We start from the raw sequence: 23,881 nt of genomic DNA, 5'->3' as shown, positions 1-23,881 counted from the left end.
GCATCACTTTTTACTGTCCCCGTTTCCGTTGTGTTTTGTATTTGCAGTGTTTTCTTTATTTTCGTTTATGCAGTACTTTTAGTGAACGCTACACATGTTTCGTAAAGTGTATGAATGTTTTCTAAATGCAGCACATTCTTCATTTCTTCATGTGGTTTGGCACATTTTAGTTTTTGTCATCATTGTTTTTGAAAGTGCAGTGCGTTTCTCCTCATGGAAATGTATTGGGCCGCGTTTGCACATGTTTAAAAAATGACTCATAAGATTTGCATGGGCCACAGAAACACACACACACACAGTCATAGCGGGGAGTTCCTGTGCTCTTCTTGCTACAGGAAGAGGGAGCGTGGCAGCGTTGATCTCAAAGTTGATCTCTCTGTTGATTCAAGCGGAGGAAAAACTCTGAATAAAGATACTAAATGTTTGTAACTGAGGATGAGAGTGTTTGCCAGACAGGAGATGTTATCATTTAATTTGATTCACCATTATCCTTATAGTTTAGTTAGTAATTCTTAAATGAAGGCAAACTGCAAACACAGAGCACAACGCTTAGTTTTTGGGTCTACTTTTGTAAAACTCCACTTTACTTCAACTTTTGCTACTTTCTGTCTGACTTCACATTTACTAAATGCTTCATATTACTAACTGCATGGGCAGAACAAGCACCTCTTTGTGGAAGTCATGGACAAGGAGGCACTTTTACACGCCCACATACCACAAACCACCACTCCCTCCCCCCCTGTCAAACGAGAGGCGAGAGATGTTTTTCTATGTATTGTGAGTGTGTGAGGAACCTGTTGGCTGTGCATTCACTGTGAAACCCAGCAGGTAAGTGAGAGATAAACGGATGCACTTATCCATCTCTGATAGACTTAAGAATGGGGAAATAGAAAAGGAGTTGCAAAAAAAAGAATTTGAAGACCTGAGGAAAAGAATGAAAGATGCTTGAGTAAGATAAAGTCAAACAAAGAAAGGGGGGAGGGGGGGTTGTTAATGGGCTGCTGGAGGTGCCAGAGCAGCCCTGCAGTTAAAGTCATCATCATGTGGAGGAGGGGGAGCCTCCCCAGCATTCTGAACACAGCTAATTGGCTGCAGACAGGAGCACTGTTGCATCAACCAATCGGGTGCAAGGAGTGGCAGCTTCCCCCTTCCTGTCATTCGTGCTTGGCCCCTCCCCACCCTGTGAGGTTTAAAAGCAGGGGAAGGCTGTGTGCTGTTTCTAGAATGTTCCACTTCCTCCTCTGAATCCTCTCCCTCTTTGCTGCCTTTTTTAAAAACAGCTTTGAAATAGACAACCTATTCAATTTTTGTGTTGCCCTTCATCTCTTGGCAAACTGTTTCACTCCCCAACACTGTGGATGAGTGTTGCGTGACTCGTTCTCCTGCTGGACTGACTTTATCACCTGGTCTGCTCTCTGTCCAGTGAGAATAGCATCTGTTCCCTCTTCACATCATCACACAGAACTGACTCTCACTGTTAACACTAGGTATGTATCCAGCCACGAATTGTTCACCTGTGCCTCCTGCGCTCAGGTCTTTCCTAGGGTGTCATGTTGGAAACATTTTTGACTTTGTGTTAATATTTTTGCAGGACAGAAGTGTCCTATGTGTGTGTGCTTGTTTTTCAGCTTGGTCAAGTTAGGACACACTCAGTCAAGGTGCATGCCTGTCCTAGAAATAGCCCGTAGGGCACTACTGTTGTGCCACATAGACTCTTGAGGTTATCTTCTGTTGTATCTGTTTTCTGCATTCATTCCATCAATGGTTTTAAAACTGTAGTCTTCCACGGCAGTAAAGAGTAGCATGGACTGAGACAAGCTGACAAAACTATATATAATACATATATATATGTATCAGATTGACTTGGAATAATCAACAGTAATTTACATAATTATTACATTTTGTTTTAAAATAAATGTGTGTTGAAAACTACTGAAAAGTCTGTTTTTACTGAGACTTAAAGTAAAGCATATTCCAGAGTGACTAGAAAGCAGTGACTGGGCATTTATTTTGTATGTCCTTGAGGATGTATATACAGTACCAGTTCTCAAATTTTTATTTTTCACCCAGTATTTCCTGGCAGTCCTCACTAGTAGAACAATATCTCTTCTCGACTTACTTCCTCACTGTCACCACATGTTTCCTTCTGTCAGCCCTTTAGTTGATCCAATCATCTCTGTCAGTCTTTATGAGGTTTGTCAGTTTTCTGTCATGATCTCTCCTTAGTCCTCTCACTTACTTCCTCTCTTGGAGAAACAAAAAATACTTGTGTGTGTAGCCTGCAAGGTCATATTTCACTGGTGCTCGATATTACCTAGAAGTCTTAAAGCCTTATAGCATGTGTGAAAGTGCATGTGCACACACACATACACACTCTAGGCTTTCGGTGAAAGTTACCGTTAACACTCAGTTCAGTGCTACCCGCTAATAGCAGATGATGGTGTCCGTAAACACTCTCCACATTGCCAAATTGCAGGGGGTTGAGAAGGAGAAGTGGGAGGCGACAAACACACAGTTGTCAGATTAGTTGGTCAGAGCGGAAAAGTACTGAGAGGCAGTGATATGAAGAGGTGTGAATGTGGGGAGGGTTTCGTAATGATATGGGTTGAAGCTGAGCCTGTCCCAAGACGCCCTTCTGCATCTGTATGAAAGAGAATAACACATGTAATATTTATATTATTTAGTGTGTATAAGAAATATACAGAAGTTCAATTGAAATGTCCAACTTGTAAATGCACCATAAAGGCTTAGTACAATCTTAAGGGCTAATAAACAAGTGCAGGCAATTTAAAAAGTAAATGGGAATAATATTTCCCTATTTTTGGGGTACATATTATATGGCGTCTTCCTGATGGGGATTTGTGTGTTTGGTTTGCATCAAAATTACATTCAATTGCAAAAGAAGTTATGGAAAGTTACCAGATGCTGAGTAAGCACATTGCAGACGTTACATTTTTGGGAAATGTCTTTGTGCTGATGCCTTCCGCTGATAAGTTCTTGCATGACGACAGGGAGATGATAGCTTTCTCAAAAACCTTGATGCCTTGCCTGTGTGTCTGTACACAGAGATAGGCGTGTGCTTATCCAACTGATAATGTAGCCAAGATGTGTGACACCAATTGATAGAGCCAGTAGAATGAAGTGTGCTTCATGCACACTCCAATTTACCAAAAGTATACCTCAAGAAGTTTGGGGAATCATTTGGGTGACATTAGGTGCTGGGGGTGGTATGCTTGTTTTGTCCGTGTTGATCAACTACTAAAATGTGAAAGGCTTTTTAACATGGAAGTCAATGGAGAAACTCTTCAGACTTGAACAATCTTCATGCGACTTCAACTGCTAACTGCTCCTTCTTCAACTGCTAACTGCTCCTTCATACTTTCACTCAGTAACCTCATTCCAACTTTAAGATGTTACACATATTTCTGACATTATTCGTGTAACACAACTTTTAAATCTGATACGTACTTTTAGAGATATTAAACATTGTTCAGACCTTGGTTAAGAGGCCTTCTTCAGATTTAGAGTGCGTGATGTCACAGCTAGAGTGGAGGACAGATTTAATTTTGCCTTCATATTTTCTTTTAAACCTACCATAATTCCCAAACCCTACATTCCTGAGACATAATCTGTCATGAGAAACGTAGGAAAATATCTCGTAGCTTGAAAAATAAATAAAAAATTAAGCAAAAATAATTAAACAAAATGCCTCTTGAGGGCATGAAGTGACGAAAACGTTCAAAAAGTGCTCAAACTTCACATGTGTGCTAACAGTCCAGCCGTGAAGACTTCTACGGGACAGTTTTGAGATTTCTTCAAATGCCAACAATGCTCACCATGAAACACGGTTTTCTCATAACTTCAGTGAAAATGCTCCAAACGGCCCAAAACTTCACAGGTTTGGTAACGATGCGGCCATCAACGCATCTAAGCGTATTATGGGATGTCATCAAATGCCGTTGGCATGGCGACAGATCATTCGCCATCAAGTTAGTTCAAAAGTTTGTAGTTCAAATATTCTGTTGCTTTTCCAAGCCTTTTTACTTTCTTTTCTTCTCTCATCAGACATTAAAGCCCCCAGTGTTCATGTATCATTTCAATCTAAATTATTCACTTTCTTCTTACACATTACATTTCAGCATAGCAGTTTAGCGTCAGCTTTTCAGCATAAAGCATTCCCACTAGAAATGTCTTCAGGAATTGCATTCTCTAGTTCTAATTGTTTTCCCAATACTGTGAAATCTTCGAAAATTGCTATTGCTTCTCTTTTCCACATAAATATCACATTTGCAAACCAAATTAATGACAAAGACCTCTCAACCAAGTCTGCATTGTTAATGCTCTGGTACAGACCATGATAGATAAACAATGTATTTGTGAATGTGAGAGCGAGATCCTTATGGAAACACTTTCATCACATTGAAAATAGAGGGCAAGGGAAGTGTGGTGAGGGGGAAATATAATGGGGTGTTTTTTTAGATTTCGCAATAGGTCAATAGGCATAAGCATTTGGAGGGACTCCAAGTCTCCCTGCGCTCTGTGAAATATATTGAATACTGTTACAGAGTGAATAGGAGGCTCACCGAAATAGCCTGGACTTTAGAAGCGCTGCCAAGCTGGGAATAACTGAGCAAACAGTTAAGCAGAAGGAGGAAGGCATTTACAAACTGTACTGTAAAGCTTCATAAATGATAAGATGTACCTTCAGCAAGAAATACAATGATTACTTATACTGTTAATGTCGAATGGTGACTCATACAAACAAACCGAGTGAACAGTCGTCCATCTCGGTAATGCTACAGAGCCTTTTAGCTTGTCATTTTAATGATATTGAACATTAAATATATGGTTAAGTCTTGCTGTTCTCATTTATCTCTGATCCAGCAACACCAGGAAGCTTTTTTAAAGGAGAAAAGTGATTATAAGCTAGCTGCTCAGCACCAGACATCAGAAAGACAAAGTTAGCAATTAGCTAGCAGACATAAGCTAGAGGTTAGCTAGAAAGCCTATCATCATTATTATTATTAGCAGACGCTTAACATTTTTGTATCGTAGGAATGTAAATTATAAAAGTCAAACTTAATGTACAAGTTTTGGCAGAAGCAGCACTAGCATTGGTGTGGGCACCGCGCTCGACCCGCAGCTGTTCAGTGGGGTAGCTATCACGTGCTGGCTCGAGCGTCAGGCAGCAATATGTCAGGGATTTGATTTTGTTAGCATGTGATGGAGTTCTGTCAGCAAATGGCTAAACAGATTTATTGATGCAGCTTTAAGTGTACTTTAACATTACATAACAGTTATTGGAGACCTGTGTCCTCCATTATTCAGAACACTTCGTTACTAAAAAGGGCAAATATCACAGGTGCAAATCATGACAAAATTCAAAGGACTTTCATGGACATTTCTATTTGAACAGTTCCTTTGTTTTACAAGAGGACATACATATTCCAGCATTCCATAGTGAATTGTGCCAACCATGTGTTGCATAAGGCCCACACAAATGTTCCTGGAATCATTAGTTCTTTTCTAGAAATGTAATTTGAGTTATGGCTACGCCCACACAAAACAAACATTCCTGCCTGTGTCTTGAGTCTTGCTTGTTTGGATGTTCTCCCGGTCTAGCAAGCTGTCAACTAATTGGTTGAGCATTAGACTGTCCTTTTTTTGCTTTTTGTTTTTGTTTTTAAAGGGTTGCTTGTACTTGCATCACAGTGAGAATCAAATGTGTACTGCTTTTCTGCTGCTATAAAAGCAAATGTGATGTTTCATTGCATGAAAACATTGTCCTGCAAAGTATCTTGTGTGTGAGTGGAGTAAAAAGTTCAAAAAGTAAATTAAATATTGTGTCGAAAGTGTATGATTTTTCAAAATGAAGAGTGTAGTACTGTAACGCTCGTGAAGTATTAGCTATAGCCTGCAGTAGACTTTGTAGAACCAAAACAATAGAGTGTCAGTGTTGTAACCGTAAAAATAAGGATTGAGCTCGAACTCTGCAGGGTATGCTATACAGAGTCTGAATGTGCACAAATCATAAAAAACAAAAAAACATGGGCCATTTGATGGAGGTTTTCAAGCGTTTGTTGACTGTGGCTTCGAGCCACCCCCCACCCATTCCTTCCTTCAGATAACACACACACACACACACACACACACACACACACACACACACACACACACACACATTAATTTGCCTCCCACCCGTGTGTTCCTTTAACAAACATTTCCAATGTTTTCCCTCTCCCTTATCTCCCAAGTGTATACGCATTATTTTCTTCTCGGGTTGTATGACTCGAGCCAAAGCATTTTGTATAACAAATGTTTTTCACCACTTTGGGCAGGGGCCCAATATCTTTTCCTAGAAAATTATATGTTTTATTTGTTTCTGTTTATAATAAAGAAAAGACGTTTTTCTAAGAAACTGCCTTATTGTGATATTTTATACAGAAAACTTGTCTCAAGTCCTTTACTTTTTCTGGACAGCATCAACACTTAACATGATCCATGTCAACGTAGAGATGTGGGTGCAAGCCATAAGTTACGATAAGATAGACGCTTCTTTTGAAACGCAAAGGCGTATCTCATATTCTCTTGAAGACCATCTGTCCAATGCACACTTACAGTAAATGCACAGACATAGACACACATGTACACACTAACGTCACTCTGAGTTGTGTTCATTTACGATGTTTGGGTGGAAACTGGGGCCGCCCAACCACTGAGGACGGGGGACAACATCTGTCCGCCATCTTTGTCAGTGCTGCCAAGTATTATGGTGAGATCCCTTTCGCCTCTCCGACTTTATCCCTCACACCTTCTATTTTTCCCCTCCTACTCCACCCCACCCCTTTTCATCACCCCATCTCCACCCATTTGCAAAGCAAGCGGAGGTTATTTGCGATACTGCTGCCCCCCCTACCCCTCCCACTACAGCCTATTCTTTCTTCACTGTTTTTCTTTAAGAAGACGTACATGTATATAGTTCCTTTTCCACCTCACTCACCCTCCGCTGTGCGTCGACCTGAATACGAGCTACTGTCTTTTATTCATTAGTGTTTATCATTTATTTTTGCATTTTAAGCTGTATTTTTGTATTGACATAAACAAGCATAAGACAATCTTTTTTTTTGCATATTTAATTGGCAACTAATCCTCATGTTTCTTCTTTCCCACAGGAAACGCGTGCAGGAGTAGTTTGCGATGACTCTCAATGTGCCGGGTCTGGTGGTGATGGCAGGATTCTACCTGCTGATCTTGGGTACAGGCATCTGGGCCTCCTTTCGCTCCAAGAAGCAGGAAAAGAAGTGCTCTGGAAATGGCATGGAGATAACGCTACTGGCCGGGCGCAACATCAGCTTGCTTGTTGGCATCTTCACTCTCACTGGTAAAGCAGTCAAGGTTTATTTCCCAGTTGGCGGTTTTCAAATGCAATTATGACATAAGATAGTAGAATTAATAAAGAGGCCCTATTATGCTTTTATGGATTTTCCCTTTCCTGTAATGTGTTCTATAGGTTTCTGTGCATGTCAATGGTTTACAAAGGCTAAAATCTCATAGTTCCCTCCAGAGGGAGTCTACTCCCACACACTCCCTCCATTGGAGTCCTTTTTTTACTTTTGCAACACTACGTAACACTCGCACTCCTATTGCCTAGCACTCCAACATATTGTACAAGATAGGCTAAGGGGCAGGATATCTCTGAAAAGGTTGACCAATCACAACAGAGCTGGCCAGCTAACCAATCGGAGCAGACTGGGCTCTGGTTTCAGACAGAGGGTGAAAAGAGGTGCTGAAGCACAGGCAATATGAGAAAATTAAAGAGCTTTTTTGAACATTAAAGCATGGAGACATGTGAGAGTAGAGGCACTAAATACAAATATGAACCTAAACATTTGAAAAATAGGGCCCCTTTAAAGTTTTGAGGAAAGAAGTGGATAACTGACATCTAGGGTGCTTTGTTTAGAAAAAGTGTTTGCGTGGTGTGTATTACAAAGTCAGTGGAAAGCACAAGCATGTGTGGCGTATATGTAATGTTTCCCTTTTTTAATGTGTGTGTTCACAGCTACATGGGTGGGTGGAGGCTTCATACTCGGTATAGCTGAGGCGGCATACAACCCCACACTAGGCGCAGTGTGGGCTCTGATGCCTGTGCCTTATGTCCTGACCTTCTTCTTAGGTGAGTTGCACCACTGACCACCAAAGTTTATAATTACCATCTTCGTCTTCCCTGCTATTTTATTTTGAGTCCGTCAGCTAATTGCAATCTGGGCCATTGGATACAACTGTGCTGATGAAATTGATATAATGGTGCATCATATTGCAAATTAAATGTTTAAATGTAACTTTATACAATCTAGCATTAATAGATAGTACACAAGGAGTGAATTGGCTTCCATGTAGGGTTTGAAATGAAGCACTTGTAACTTGCCACAGGCTGGTAACTATCACACTAGCCCCACGTGAATAGATTTACCTCTTTTACCAGTATAATCCTTTTAGGGTATATTATATTACATTTGAGTAGTCAGTAATCCAATTTGGAAGAAAAAAGATTGTCCTTGTCAACATTTAACTTTCAATGCATCTCTTGTTTTAGACTTATAGAAGTCATGTGGGGTCATGACACCTGGATACTAACCAAGCGAAAATGTCATTTTCTCGGTTTCTATTTTAATACCAGGCACAAGCATGTCAAGGTTAATATTTCCATCATTATTAATCAATTCAGGAAATCTCTAAAATGAAGTTTCCTGAAGTTTGTACACAGTTAGTAAAATACAATTCTAAAATCAACTTGTGTCTTAAGCTGAGGCGTTGTTGAGATATGGTAACTCCCATCTGATATGCACAAATAAAAGTGTCGCACAAAGTAAAAATAGGAGCATGAGAAAATCGGGTCAGCATTGTAACTTGAGGCAACAGGTGCAAAGGGAGAGTTCACCCAGAGATATAAGCCCCTTTGCCAAATAGTTCCAGGAAAATCATGGGATAATCATTCAGGCACCGCTAGTGATTTTCATTCAGGCACTACATTCAGAAACATATCCATCTCACACCATAGCACACATACCATGGCAACAGGAAAGACAGCCAATCGGATAGTAATGCAACACTACTAGATGCCAACTGGCATAAAAATCAGCACTGAAAGAAGAAGATGAGGCCACTCCGGATGTACGTGTAGGATGTACGCCCTTGGGCCATCAAGACTTTTCCCCATTGAAATACTTGGAAAACAGACATCTAATCAAATAAATAAACTCCCCAGTTAAAACATTTGCCATTATTTAAAATATTAAGTCCCAAAGTTGTAACATGCTTTAATAGCCAAATCCAGAATTTGTTTCCCCCTTCCAATCATTTGTCTGATCAGACACCAGAGTAAGGTAGCCTCTGGGAGGTGGGGTTTAAAGAAAATGCTAGTGTACAACCTCGATGAGCCACATGCATATACAGTTGTTTGAATACATCAATGGACGGATGAGGTCTCTTGTTTTTGTCAGAAACATGGCCGAAAGCTGTTTTTGCCTATCGGCAATGTTCCTGTCATATATACATTTACTATTAAAGAAATGCTAAACCTTAAACAAGTCACCGAGTAAAATGTCTGCAGAGTCTCGTCATTGGGTCACTCGTTCCAAGTGAAAGCATTACAATTATATTAAGGGTTAATAGTTATGCATGATTAAGGCACAGCTGTTTTGAGTGACAGGTGGCTTTCTAACAAGACACTAGTCAACAGTTGTCTGCTCTGAATCATCACCCGTCTTTTGGATTGGTCAGAAGTTTGTCACTGTCAAGATGGCGACAGCCTAAATTGAGCTCAGAACAGCTCTTCATGACGTCACGGAGACTAGCTCCGTATTTTGTACATTCTTTATTTACAACACAGTAATACCGACAAGGTCTTGAGGTGGGAAATGTGCGGTACATCATTCCGGCTTTCTTTCACACATGACCTTAAGCTGGAAATGTTCTTAAACATTTCAGGGATTGACTGCATGTGCGAAAGGACCTTAATATCGCCCAGTCCTGAATTCACAGAGCTGAAAAACTTTCGGTAAACAACAGGTGAAATCGTCAGCCCTCTGTGAGAGTAACAAGAAAGGAAAACTCCAAAGTCCCCGATCAGGAAATATAGCATTCCACAATGTTGGCCAAGTGGACCCATGAGATCAGCTGTAGGTCTTCATTGTGTTATGTGGAAGGAACAGTTGTTTTCTTATTGTACACAACCACTCACCCTCTTCTTTTGTCGTTCCATTGGGTTTTGAAACAATAGACATGTTTGGCTTCATCTTTTCATTAATCTATCGTAATTCCTTCCCTCCTTTTCCAGGTGGCTTTTTCTTTGCCAGGCCAATGAGGGAGAACAGATATTTGACAATGATGGACCCTTTCCAGCAGAAGTATGGGAACGTTATGAGCAGTTTGCTGATCCTTCCCGCTCTCGTGGCCGATGTTCTATGGGTGGCGCGCACACTCGTCAGCCTGGGTAAGTTACCTCAAACAGTAAACATGTATGACACTATAATGTGTGCACACAAATACTTCCACACACACTTATGTAGGCACCCACAGATCTGGGTACACCATGTCCACAAACATAGTAGAAAAACAGTCAGTTGCTTATGGCTGGTGCTGTTTGGCCCTGAGCTGTAGATAACTGCAGGTGAAAACCTGAAAACCAAAAACTAAGCCCTTACAACCTCATACAATCATCACCACAAACTACAGCTTTGTAAATAAATGCCATTGACAGTCCAAACTGTTTTATTACCCAGCTAATATAATGGAGGACATTTTATTGCCAGGTGGCTCAGTTATTTGGCCCCCACATATTCAGCTGCTCTAGTTTAGCACATAACAAGTTACATAAGAGGTATTTATGAAGTTTAACCAACACTACATAAAAGACATATTTGTGAAGATTACTAATCGTACAGTTAACCCTTTTATACGCAGATGCTGTTTGCTTTAATTAAAGATGCAGTAGTTGATCATATCATTGACATTACAATGAGGGTACTTCACTAAAAATAATAACTAACTGCTTAATTGGTGTATTTATTATTATCATTGTTCATATTATTTTAGATTATTATATTGCATTTCTCCTATTACTTTTTGAAAATGGCAATACTTTTTTTAATAAGTGATTGTGTGTGTGTGTGTGTGTGTGTGTGTGTGTGTGTGTGTGTGTGTGTGTGTGTGTGTGTGTGTGTGTGTGTGTGTGTGTGTGTGTGTGTGTGTGTGTGTGTGTGTGTGTGTGTGTGTGTGTGTGTGTGTGTGTGTGTGTGTGTGTGTGTGTGTGTGTGTGTGTGTGTGTGTGTGTGTGTGTGTGTGTGTGTGTGTGTGTGTGTGTAGGTAGTAGATACACATTTACATGTGCTCTGCAGTGTGTGCGTGTTGGGATGTGTGTGTTGGTGTGCAGGTGTGCAGATAATGTTTTCTTATGTGTGTTTTTAATGCTGTGTTCTTTTCCAGCGTTATTTGAAAAAGGGGTTAAACATCGAGCAGCTTGTTGATTGTGAGAGGTGATCAACCATTCAAACCAGATTATTGTGTCGTGAGAGACTTTTTTTTCCAATTGTGTGTGCAAGGGCTCTGTGTGATTGATAGAGGGCAAATGTTCCATGCGCAATCATGTCATTTATTTGTGTTTGCTTCAAAAGACATCAGTGAAATCCATTGACAGCGTTTGAGTCACCAAGGTAGCACTGCAGGCTGTGCTGACGCTCCTCAAAAGGTCTGGTAGGGAGGCAGGAATGTTCCAGGCACGACTCTGTCCAAACCTATAAAACCAATATAGAGTGGGGGACCCCTCACTCCTCAGTAAAACCTCCTGTCGTTGTCTCCGGGACATCAATCCCTGACATGCTCTTGGCATCACACACACACACACACACACACACACAAACACTTGACACTTGAGTGCGCTGAGCATTTGACCCACAGGAGTTGTTGCTGTGTGTGTGTGTGTGTGTGTGTGTGTGTGTGTGTGTGTGTGTGTGTGTGTGTGTGTGTGTGTGTGTGTGTGTGTGTGTGTGTGTGTGTGTGTGTGTGTGTGTTTCATGGACTGCATGAGCAAGCGTGTATGTGTGGTGGATCAGTTCCAGAGAGGATTAATCTTTTAAAACATGTGCCGTCAGTTAGCTGTGCATGATCAACAACACACAGGCAGGGTCTAGTTAATGCCGGGAAGCAATCGGGGAAAGGACAGTAAGTAAGGTGTGTGTTTGTGCTGGTTGAGCACACACATGCATGAGTTTTAAAAATGGGACATGGGTCTAAAAACAACACGAGGGGGTATTAAGGCAACTCTTTCCCCCCTGTCTAACTCTGGAGCGGCTCATTAAGTCCCTAAGGCCCCTAAATCTCATTCCACCTTTCTTCTGGGGGGGGGGGGGGGGGGACAGGTCAGCACAGAATGACAGATGTTGAATATTGGTGTTTATCCAGGCATAACCAGATCGGTGTTACATTTTGTTGAGATGGATTTCAGTTCACACGTGGCATCAGAATGCATTTGGACTGACTGCTTGTGGTTAAGAGTATAAAAACAAATCAGTTACACAGAAAAGCTATACAGAAAATGTCTAATAAGCCGTTAATAAACTTAAAAGCAAAGAAAAAAAATACTGTAGCTTCCATTTGATGTTCTGAAGTCGGAAACTGTTTAAAAATTCAATTTATGTTTCCCAAAGAGAGTAAAGACTGAAAATACTCACATTAAAAACAAAAAAGTACTCAAACTAATAGTTGATGATTAATTAAAGTACTAATAAATACATAGATTTATCTTTGTGTCTTTAGTTGTCATGTATACATTTGCGTCACCACCTATATTTAGATCTTACACAACAAAATGCATTGTTGTGCCAAGTGTGAACAGCTGGTTAATAACTTAAGTATTCTATCTTGTTTTAATGCCAGTTAAGTGACAAGTTAGTCTGTTTGTACGGTAAATACACAGTCATTATTTAAGATAATATGATAAAGCAGCTGCAGAAAAAAACAAAGTTTCCAGGATAAGAGATCAGATTGGAAAAACGTCAAGCACATGTGGTTAAAGGGTAAAAGGGTGACAGTAAAGCTCGTGCAAAGACGGGGTGGTTTAGAGGGTTGGGGGCTCAGCAGGGTGGTGAGAAGCCATCGATGGTGCCGGTCTGACACTTCTCTGTTTAAGGGCATTGTTGTGGTGTGGCTGCAGGCTGCGGCTGGGGGGACCCTGGCAATGAGGAGAGACGGTGAAGGTAGTCACGTTTTGCTTGCCTTGTTTGAGTAACAAGATGTCTTTTTATTTATTTTGTACTTTCTGTTTACAATCACTTATATATTTTTTTACACATTTGTTTCAATACTTGAAGACAATTCTCTTTACCTTCTGCTTGATTAATTAAGAATGATCAGTATTAGGGTGATAATTCATCCAAGAGGGTGAAAAAGGCATATTTTGGAGTCACAATCCATAGGCTGATTCTGTTATGTGTTTCTGTACAGTTTGTTATAATTGTATCATTATCACTTTTATGTACATGTAGGGCTATTTATCAATCTAGTTTTGGTGCGAGTTGCCAAGTGTTCAATAAATCGGCTGTAGAGATGTTTGTCTTTCTGGAGAGATACATTACTGTTGATTTTAACAAGTGCCATTTAGTTCCTTTTATGTAGGCGAGAAAGCAGACATTTCTACAGCCGATACCTTCCATGCTTGGAAAGTCAAACCTATACATTCAAGATTGATCATTAACACTACAGGTTCAAGGTATCATGCATTTTTGATTGTGGGGTAAACTGGCCCTTTAAAAGTTTAAACCAAAGCGGCCCACATTGAAGTGTAACCTTATTCTCGAGCTTATACCTAGAAACATAATGTTTTTCTTTTGTTGGATAAAGTTTAATGTTCACTTTTCTTTGGAAAATAATGCACTGAGATATATGAACTGTAAAGACAATGCCATTGCTTAGCTTCTAAGTACATCTTTAGAGTAAGTACAAGTGGATGTATATGTTTGTGTCCGTGTGTGAGGGAAGATAGTTAAAAACAAAAGTGAGACTTGGCACCTTGATTCTACTATCAAAGCAAGCATTTGCATGTATCTGTAGACACCAACACCTGTACATTAGACAAGTTGCTGTCAGTCCTCTCAGCTTACCGCTCTGCCGTGTTACTTCAGGTGGAACAATGAGTGTGATCCTGGACCTGCCCTACGTCTACTCCATCATCATCTCCTCAGTGGTGGCCATAGTCTACACACTGATGGGGGGGCTCTACTCTGTGGCCTACACAGATGTAATCCAGCTCATCCTCATCTTTGTCAGTCTGGTGAGTAACAGTAGAACAGCCTTTTTGAGCTGTCAAATCAAAGAGTTTCAGCTCCATGTTTGTATTAAATGAGCAACATCATTCATATCAGTTTAAACTGTTGAACTCAAGCAGGACGTTTGCGTGACACGGTCTTCCAAAAGCAAATCAATGTCACTCACATATTGTTTTGTTGACTAAGAAAACCAAACATCTGCTATTAACTGTGGGAAATGGAACACAGAGCCCTACTGTAACTCATAGTTGAGTACAGAGCGGAATATAAAAAGAAGAAGATATACTTCTGTCATTGCCAAGGGGGAAATTACTTTTATCACTAACATTACACACACTGGTTGATATACATGAGCACACAGGACCACATGCAGGATTGGAGAGGGAGAGGGAGAGTAAAGGGGCAGCCAGTTCACCGGCGCCCAGAGCATTTGGGGGTTAGGTGCCTTGCTCAAGGGCACCTTTGCAGAGCCCAGGAGGTGAACTGGCACCTCTCCAGGTACAAGTCCACGCTCTGTATCTGGATAGCAGGTTGTCCATGTATATCTCCATTTGATTATTTCACATGATCTTCATCAGCTTGCCACATTGCTGATAATCTGATCAGATGTATCCTTGTGTTTGTGTACACAGTGGTTGTGTGTCCCTTTCCTGATGACGAACCCTCACTCTTTGGACATCTCACTGACAGCCTACAACCAGACCTTCCAGGCTCCCTGGGTTGGCACGGTGGAGCTTGATCAGGCCGGAAAGTGGTTTGACGACTTCATGCTGCTGGTGAGTGGAGTGGGAGAGGCTATTCTACGAAAGCCAGACAACATGATATGCCGTCTAGAACACCGTGTATGCAGTAGTTGTATTACTCTTGTTGTCACCACAGTTCAATTAAATGGACCCAAGCATGATGCCAGTTAAATGAATTGGGCTTAATCCATTAGATCAGCAAACAGCCAAGCATAACAGCAAAACCATGTCCTGCTGTACAAACTGACTCCTGTCATCATGTCTGAACTGTGTGTTTGTGCCAGGCTCTCGGTGGTCTTGCCTACCAGGCGTTCTACCAACGAATCCTGTCCGCCTCATCTTACACCCAGGCTCAAGTGACCTGCTTCGCCTCTTCAGGTTTCTGCCTGGTGCTTGGTATCCCTTCCATTCTGGTGGGAGCTGTGGCTGCGTCTACAGGTTAACACCACTGGAAAATTATTATATCAGCTTTCCTTAGCTTACAGTCTGCAATGATCTATTTCACATTTCAAACAGAATTTATAAGTTTCGTTAAATAATTTATACTGAATGATCAACTTTTCAAAGATTCCTTTGGTTTTAATCCAAATATGTATCTGTCATTCCGCCCAGACTGGAACTCAACCGCCTATGGATTGCCCACCCCATATGAGCGCAACCAGGCAGGTTCCATCCTCCCCATCGCCCTGCAGTACCTCACACCCCCATACATCTCCATCATTGGCATTGGAGCAGTAGCTGCTGCCGTCATGTCTTCCATGGACTCAGCTCTTCTGTCCTCCGCATCATTGTTTTCCTCAAATATCTACAAGAACATCCTCAGAAAACAGGTGAGAATTGGAGAAAGATATCAACGGTGTGCATGTCCATAACGCAATATTGGACATGCAGTTGAGAAAAGGATCGTCTAAAGTTTGAAGGCTCTGTAACAAAATTTGAGCTATAGTTGTATATCGTTTGCCAGAAGACAGCAGTCTTGGCAGGGTGTTGCTAGGTTGAGTTTCGTCTTTTAGGCTTACTTCTCACCAATATTGCTGATGCGAGGTATATGGGCACAAATTAAGTTCTGGGTAGTTTTAACTACCTTCTGCATTTAACAATAACTTGGCAGGAGAATTTAGCCTTACTTGGTTTCCTTTTTATACTGTACTCTCTGGTTGGACAATCACAATGTTAAGAGCCAGTATGAATAATACTTGTTCACCAGAGGTTGCAGAGAAGGTAGTTACTACTAGTCTGTTTTAGATAGACTAGTTAGCTTAAAGCAGGACTTTCTATCATTCTTTGAATGCGTTATAACAAATGTAGTCACTAAGATGTTTGTTTATTTGTTGCACACTTCCACAGCATGGTAATGACAGATTAGTGTCTTAATGTTGTCTCAATTTAAACATTTTTCAGACATTTGCATTTCTACAGACATTTACAGTCCACAGACTGCATCACACTACTGTACACATCTGGAGGCAGCACAGAGAAGCAATTGACTTCCAATTCTGTATATACTTGACAGAGAATGTGGGCATTGCTGTACATACTGTACACTGTGACAACTCCTCCACATGTTTGCTCTCTTGCAACAATGATCTCATTATTCCACCCCCAAAGAATGTTCCATGTAATGGGGCCCTTCGCTTTCGTAGTGCTGTAACTTCGAGGTACTTTGACTTTGTAAGGGGATCTGAAGACCCGAATGTAACAAGGTGGAATGTGAAACTCATAGGGGGTGTATTGAATATTTCAAATCTTTGAAGCTTCATTCATACTGTTGACATTCAATCCTTCACTCTGTTCAGTGCTGGCATTTCTGCAAGTAAAACTAGATTCCAGTGGAGTTTGCGTAACATTGTTTTCGACTTTCATGATCCAAACATTTCGTATAACTCCAGAGGGTTAAGTCCAAAAGTCAACTTTTATTTAAAAAAGGGAGATGCAATAATATACAAGATTCACATCTTTGTTTAATAGTCTAATCACATATTCCGCTTTAATTTACATTTGTTGCCAGGGCAGCCCCCTTTTGGCCCCACGCAAAGGTGTGTCATGAGGCCCCCAGGGTCTGTACACAAGTCGTCACTCATCGTTGAACGCTCATGAACTGTTAGTGCCGGAGCCTCCCTCAGGAAACTGCGGAGCGCCGCATTTGCGCATTAGATGATTTCCCCCGCATTTCCACATAAGATGAGGCCCCCGACGCAACACGAGGCCCCCGACGCAACATGAGGCCCCACGCAGTCTGCGTTATCTGCCTGTTTGTTGCATTTAGCCTTTCAAATACTTCAATCAAAAAACGTTTAGCTTTGTGCACACAAATCAACAAAACATCTTTTAAGGATGATGGATGACATATTTTCTAGGTTTCATTTTATAACAACAGTAGCAGTTACAAAGACAAAAAAGACACAACCCCTCAACACTTTCATTGTCTCTCTTGTTGTTCTCTCCACCCCTCCAGGCGTCGGACCGTGAGATGCAGTGGGTGATCCGTATCTCGGTGGTGGTGGTGGGTCTGGCCGGCACTGGCCTCACCTTTCTGGACAGCAGCGTCCTGGTCTTCTGGCTGGTGGGCGTAGATATGTCCTACACCATCATGTTCCCACAGCTGGTCTGCGTCCTCTTCTTCAAGGTGTCGAATGCATATGGATCCCTCATTGGCTTCATGATGGGAATCATCTTAAGGTTCATGAGTGGTGAGCCCCTCATTGGCCTCCCTCCTCTCATCGAGTTCCCCGGCTACCGACTGGACGCTGAAGGAAGGCAAACCCAGTACTTCCCCTTTCGCACCGCTATCATGATGTTGTCGCTATTTTCCATCCTGCTCTTCTCCTGGCTTGCAGCCGTCATCATCAACAAAGGTCTGCTGCCCGAGAAATGGGATGTATTCAAGATCAATCGCAAGCGAAAACCATCAGCGGGAGCTGCTGAGGCCGAGAAGGCCAAGCAGGCTAAGGAAGGATTCTCTGAGGCAAAGCAGCTACTGGACAATACCACCAGTTTCTGAACTGGCTAACGAGGACGTAGAGAGGATGGACATAGGCTGAAGGCAGACATGTTTGTGCGCCTGCTAAACAGGAGTTCACAGAGGGGGAACAACAACAAAGGCTAGACAATACGTACACATTGTGTGCAGTATAACAGTGAATATGCGACGACCTTACGTTAGTAGAGGTTGATCTGAGCACCTTATTTCATCAGTTGCCTTATTGTCTTGTACAGAGAATCCAGTAAAACTAGGTTCTGATTTGTTCAGTTCATCGCGCTGCGGCAACACAAAATACAGAGTCAACCCAACAAAATGATAGATTTAAATTCTTAAACAAAAGAACACAACAAGCCACCTGCCTCTGTATTTACTGAATTATCATGAATCAGTTTGACTCGAGTGTGAGCGCCAGGGAACGCTGTACTGTACTGAAAAAGCCTCTTCCTCAGTTTGAAACTCTGTCCAATCCAAAGAAAGTGAGTGCCCTCCGCACTGTTGCGGTGCATTTTCTTTTAGAAAGATGTATTATTATTTACCCATTTATGTGACTAAATATATCTACCTTTCTCTAGCTCAAGCTCGCACCTTTAACAGCACCTTTACTTAGTTAGTATTATATTTTCTATATTTACCACCTAAATTGATACACACAAGTTTAGTTTATTTACACCCATTTTAGGCACATCTCTTTCGCAGCAGTTCATACTCCTAAAAAGTGCTTCTCAATATTTGTAAAAATGCATCTATGCAGGGAGAGGATAACCATATATTACATGATCAGATATATTTAAGGTTTTCGAGCAACTTTTACCTCCATCCCTCAAATGCTACTCCATAGACACTAGCAAGTTTAAGAATGTTGTTTTTTAACTGCCCAGGTATGGATTAAATAGAACCCCCCTGCCTGACCGCTGAACTGCCCCGCAGTGCAAATGCTGTCGACCTTGCCATGCAAGAAATAACAATAATTAAAAACAGCAACCAAACATATATATATATATATATATATCTTATAACTGTGTATTAATAATAATACCTGTTTTGCCAGAAATATACCTCACTTTTCTCCTCCTGAAGTTTCTTCTCCGTCTTTTAGTACGTGTGGAGGGATGTGTCTTTTAGTTTCTCCATGACTTGGTAATCTATTGGGGTTTTTTTTCTTTTAAAGCTGTAGTTTACAGTGGGATCATATTGTTTTTCTGAGGTGGTGAAAATATTTGCAGCCTGAAAATGTACATTAATGTTTCCCAATAGTACAAATTGAACTGACTTTAAATGATTGAGTTTTGTTAAAGAGCAAATTGTTCAAAGACACTCGTGTTTATTAATGTATTGTTCTGTTTTACTGAGCATACATTGTGGCCTGCAGTCAGAGGGCCTGTTGCTCAAAATATCACTGGAAGCTGCTTTCGATTGGCTGTCAGTGGCCTATACTGGTCGTCCTAAAAGGGGTGTATACTCTTGTCACTATGCAAATGCCTCATGGAGTGGTTATGTTGGCTCTAAGTATACAAAACGTGAACCTATTATTCTGACTTTCCTAAGCATACGGTGTGAATGCCATTTCCAAAAACTGATTGCACAGAACGAACTGTTCTCAAAGAAGGACGCATTCAGACACGATGCATCCATGTTTTTCTGTGTGATTTTTATCTTATTAACTGTACAGTTTAATCATAATATGTATATTACACATTACATGTTGTATCAAAGTTGATTGCAAAAACGTGTTTTATTTTAAGTTAGCAACATTTAAAAAGAAAAAAATTAACTTTGATTTTGCAGAACATTACATGTCATGTTACCCTCATCATCTTCTAAATCAAAAGGAGACAGATTTATTTGTTTTACTAGTGATTCTGTGATCAGTATTTTCCATGTCACAGAAGTAGCATATTACAAACGTCATAGCCATTTACAATGCACACACCTACCTGACCGTTTCTCCTGACATAATGTGGAAGAAAAAAAACAGTGGTTCTCAGCAAGCTTTAGTTGTAAGGAATGACAAAGCCTTATTAATGATGTGCATGTGCTGTCATCTGTGCATTTCATTACAATTTGTGGAGAAGTGTTTATTTCTGAACAGTTTTATAATAATTAATATACAACTGAACAGTTTTATAATAAACCATGAATAGGTGGTGAGTTCTATATTGTATTTTCCCCTATTATGTATTTGGTTTTATACTATCATGCATGTTGACTTTCAATAACAGAGTTGTTTGTATATTGAACTTTGGCCATGTCTGTTTTACCATGTAGCGATTGATCCTCCTTTGTAATCCATTATTGTAAATCCCCATGTGATGTTCTGTCAGAATAAAGGCTAAAACCAAACTACTATTTCTTTGCTTTTTTAAATAGTCTTAGTGGCTTATGCAACATGTTGGAGCCTTCACATTAAGTGTTTTTGTAAATGCTGTTGTAAAAATAAATTTGCCAAATGGTCAATCTCTGCCCAAAATGGCAAAGGCTTTACAAAAAAGCAATGCTTCAAGAGGCACATAGTATTCCTTAAATGTTTTCAGGTTAAGTTGCGGCCCTTGTGTTATGGCCTGCCCTCTTACTAGATTGAAGTGCTGTATTCATAACCGTCATATTCTTTTACAAAACTTGGAACATTTAGTTTGCAGTTTAAGAACCACGCTAAGATAATTAAAGTCTTATTTATCTAAACGGTCTCAGTTTGTGCATGTTAACAACATGGAGTCTTGCAAGGTTATTTACTTTGACATTTTCAATTCACCTCATAAATACTTCATTTAGGCAATGTTATCAGAAAACACTCAATAAACTTTCATTACTACAGTATGCAGATGATACGCAATAATATCTATTGATCTGGGGGGTATACTGCGAAGCAGGATTTTCGCTTAGCCGGCTAAATTCAGGGCAAACTCCGGCTTTCTGGTCATCCGAAGCTGGTTCTCTTTTTAGCAGGCTAGATCTCCATGGTAATATATGCTAAGCAGCTAACCTGGTCGGGACCAGGTTAGGTTGCAGGCTAAGAGCTCAACTCAGTGAAAGCACCGCCTCCTGACCAATCAGAGCTCAGTGTGCGGAGTTTAAAGCGATCAAGTCATATTACAGGAGAAAGGAAATACAGAAAAACTGCCGTCGCAGGAAAGACGGCCGGCAAAAATCACCGACTGTGTGAACGTGAACATTAATAGAATATCACCTCCATCTTCAGAGAAATCTGACTATTATAACATTAGCGTTAAGAAAGCTTACTTAAATATCGGCCACAACATAAGTAACCGGATCAGAGTACATTAAGTACAGTCCGCGGCATATCACTTCATAATGTATCATATATCTCCTGATCTGAGTCAGCTGAGCCGTATCTGGCCGTGCAACACTCACAGTGTCACATACTGTATGCAGAAGTATTATTTTAAGCAACACATAAGTTGACGAAACACTCGAGAAAAATGTAATTAAAGTCAGATCGTGTTTTAGACGGGGCAGTGATATCATAAACCTGTTAATGTACGCATTCAAACACTTTTTCTTTTGCCAGCTGTATTCACCTTGCAGGTGCAGCTATGTGGCTTTTATCCTGGATAAAGTGTTTAAGTCATGGATGTTTAAAGTTTAACTTCTTCATTTTTGACTAGTATTAGAGTTCACTTTTCATTCAGGAAGTATGACGCTGCGCTGTCAGTGCGCTTCTCCATGTTTGTGATTGGTCGAATGCTCCAAATACCACCCCTTTCATGTGAACGCGCACCTAACTAGATAGGGCACGGCTGGCTTGAGCGATCCACTTGATAACCCGCGTCGTAGTACCGTTTAGCGACAGCGCGTATGTTTTGGATTAGGCCAACCGGCTAACTCAAACATATCCAGGTTAGGTTGAACCAGGTTCGTAGTATAGGCCCCAGGACAACTCAAACCAGTCAGCCTAGTCAGTTAGCTGAACATCTAGCATGCCTAAAGGACATTCTAATTCTCTAATTAGGCCAATCCGCTGGTTATTGAAAGCCACATAGGATACATGCAAGGAGGTAAACAATATTACGAGATCAACATGTTATAATCTTTTTTTAGCATGGTCGTATTTCTAACACATAACATTAGCTTGCTGACATTAGCATTTAGCTCAAATAAATGCTTTGCCTATAATAACTAGCTAGCTGTAGACTTGTCCACACAGTGTAGGTCCATAAAGGACCAATGTAACATACCTAGTAAATATTAAGTTGGTTTATACAGCAGGGGTCGGCAACAGGCGGACCGCGGTCCGGATCCGGACGCCGATCTATATGGACTCGGACCTATAATCAATACATTAATAAGGGATTTCAATTTTGACGGGGCGATTCTATTTTAACCGCCGCCGACAGGGGGCAAAAGAGACGAGTGAGCGATACAGGGAGAGAAACACAGAAGAGATGAGAGAGCGGCAGAGAGAAGCAGAGAGGAAAGTGAGTGAAGAGAATAATTAGCGATACAGGGAGAGAAGCGGAGAGGAGAGTGAACAGGCGTGACAGGAGAGACAAATAATTACTAGGGCCGGGACTTTAACGCGTTAATTAAGATTAATTAATTACACAAAAATTAACGCGTTAAAAAAATTAACGCATTTTAATCGCACTTATTTTTGCACAGCGGAACGTTTCTCACTGGATGAGTTTCAGGCGTACCGATTATACTGGAGCACCAACTAACGTTCATGACTTCAGCATGGGACTTCAAACAACAACAAATCACGGTGAACAATAGTCAAACATGAACGAACAAGCTAATGAGACCGCTTTGGTCGGCCCCGTGGATGGGACATTTTGTTTTAAAAAACGGACGGATGGAAGCGTCGACAAGAACACGGTTGTGTGCAAATTATGCAAAAAAAGAATTTGCATATCACCGCAGCACATCAAGCCTAAAGTATCACCTAAATGCAAAGCATGTAGCAGCTAGCGTGGACGTTAGCCCGACTCCGAGTGCAAGGAACCTGACCCAACCCACACTCAACCAGATGACTGGTTTCAGGGCTAGGATAAGTAAGTCCACGTCTGAGAAAATAACCAGCAGGGCTCGACATTAAGGACTGCCCGATGGCCCGGGGCCATCTAGTATTTAGCTCGGGCAATGAAGCCTCACCTGCTGGTTGCCCGATCGGGCAATCTATTATGCCAGTATCATGCAGCTCGCGGATCCAGTAATGAGTGACCCGACAGTAAAACTAAACATATCTATAACTAGTTTAGGTAGTTTGAGAGGTAATTAAAATAGCTACGTGTGATATTCTAACCTGGTGTGTGTTTTGTTCCGCTCACCGCTGCAGGTGCTTATGCAGAGCTGCGTGTCGAGTCTCGACTCGTCAGCAGCAGCTGATCTCTCTCTCCCGTCAGATTAGACTTCACTCGCGTTTATGTCCATATCGATCAGATCCAGCTCGTTCGAGCTAATGATATGACTACCTGCTTATTAAAAGTCAACTACACAATAAGTGTCGCCATGCAACTGGATGAGGCCACAAAGTATAGCGCAGCATTATGCATTTGTTTACATGCCCACCGGAACCCCGAGGCATTACCTACAGATCAACGCACAATCAACCCATACAGGACATCTCTTTCTCCACATTAAGTGTTAGACATTAGAGTTGACCAGGGCCGGACTGGGACAATAAGTCAGGCCGGGAATTATACACCCAGCCAGGCCACTACCAGTTTTCTTTTGTGCCATTTTCCTGGATTTATTTGTCAATTTTTACAGCGTTACTGCCCGTAGTGATAGCCCTCTAAATCTACTACCCAAAAATAAACATATGGAAATGGGTTACTATTTAAAAAAATGTGCAAATCTATTTAGGAACCTATGTG

The 23,881-nt window shown here is 41.1% G+C and overlaps 1 protein-coding gene across 3 annotated transcripts in view; it reads left to right on the top strand.

Moving 5' to 3' along the window:
• The window catches only part of LOC117445912 (high affinity choline transporter 1-like), a 30,465-nt gene extending 10,078 nt beyond the window's left edge, over positions 1-20,387 (top strand). Inside the window, exons 1-9 of one of the 3 annotated variants that reach the window (XM_034081893.2) lie at positions 1,207-1,487; positions 7,173-7,381; positions 8,060-8,173; positions 10,337-10,492; positions 14,178-14,326; positions 14,954-15,097; positions 15,349-15,502; positions 15,677-15,894; positions 17,520-20,387. In XM_034081893.2, coding sequence (XP_033937784.1) covers positions 7,198-7,381; positions 8,060-8,173; positions 10,337-10,492; positions 14,178-14,326; positions 14,954-15,097; positions 15,349-15,502; positions 15,677-15,894; positions 17,520-18,065 — 1,665 coding nt within the window. In that variant the 5' untranslated portion in view covers positions 1,207-1,487; positions 7,173-7,197 and the 3' untranslated portion in view covers positions 18,066-20,387. Of the gene's footprint in view, positions 1-1,206; positions 1,488-7,172; positions 7,382-8,059; positions 8,174-10,336; positions 10,493-11,484; positions 13,254-14,177; positions 14,327-14,953; positions 15,098-15,348; positions 15,503-15,676; positions 15,895-17,519 lie in introns of those variants that run through there. The other 2 variants (XM_071204030.1, XM_034081976.2) reach the window with 2 other exon arrangements.
• Positions 20,388-23,881: the final 3,494 nt, after the last annotated feature.

This window comes from Pseudochaenichthys georgianus, chromosome 1, assembly GCF_902827115.2.
Source record: "Pseudochaenichthys georgianus chromosome 1, fPseGeo1.2, whole genome shotgun sequence".
Taxonomy (NCBI): Eukaryota; Metazoa; Chordata; class Actinopteri; order Perciformes; family Channichthyidae; genus Pseudochaenichthys; species Pseudochaenichthys georgianus.
Note: the sequence above shows the minus strand (reverse complement) of the source record. Positions and strands in the feature narration are given on the sequence as shown.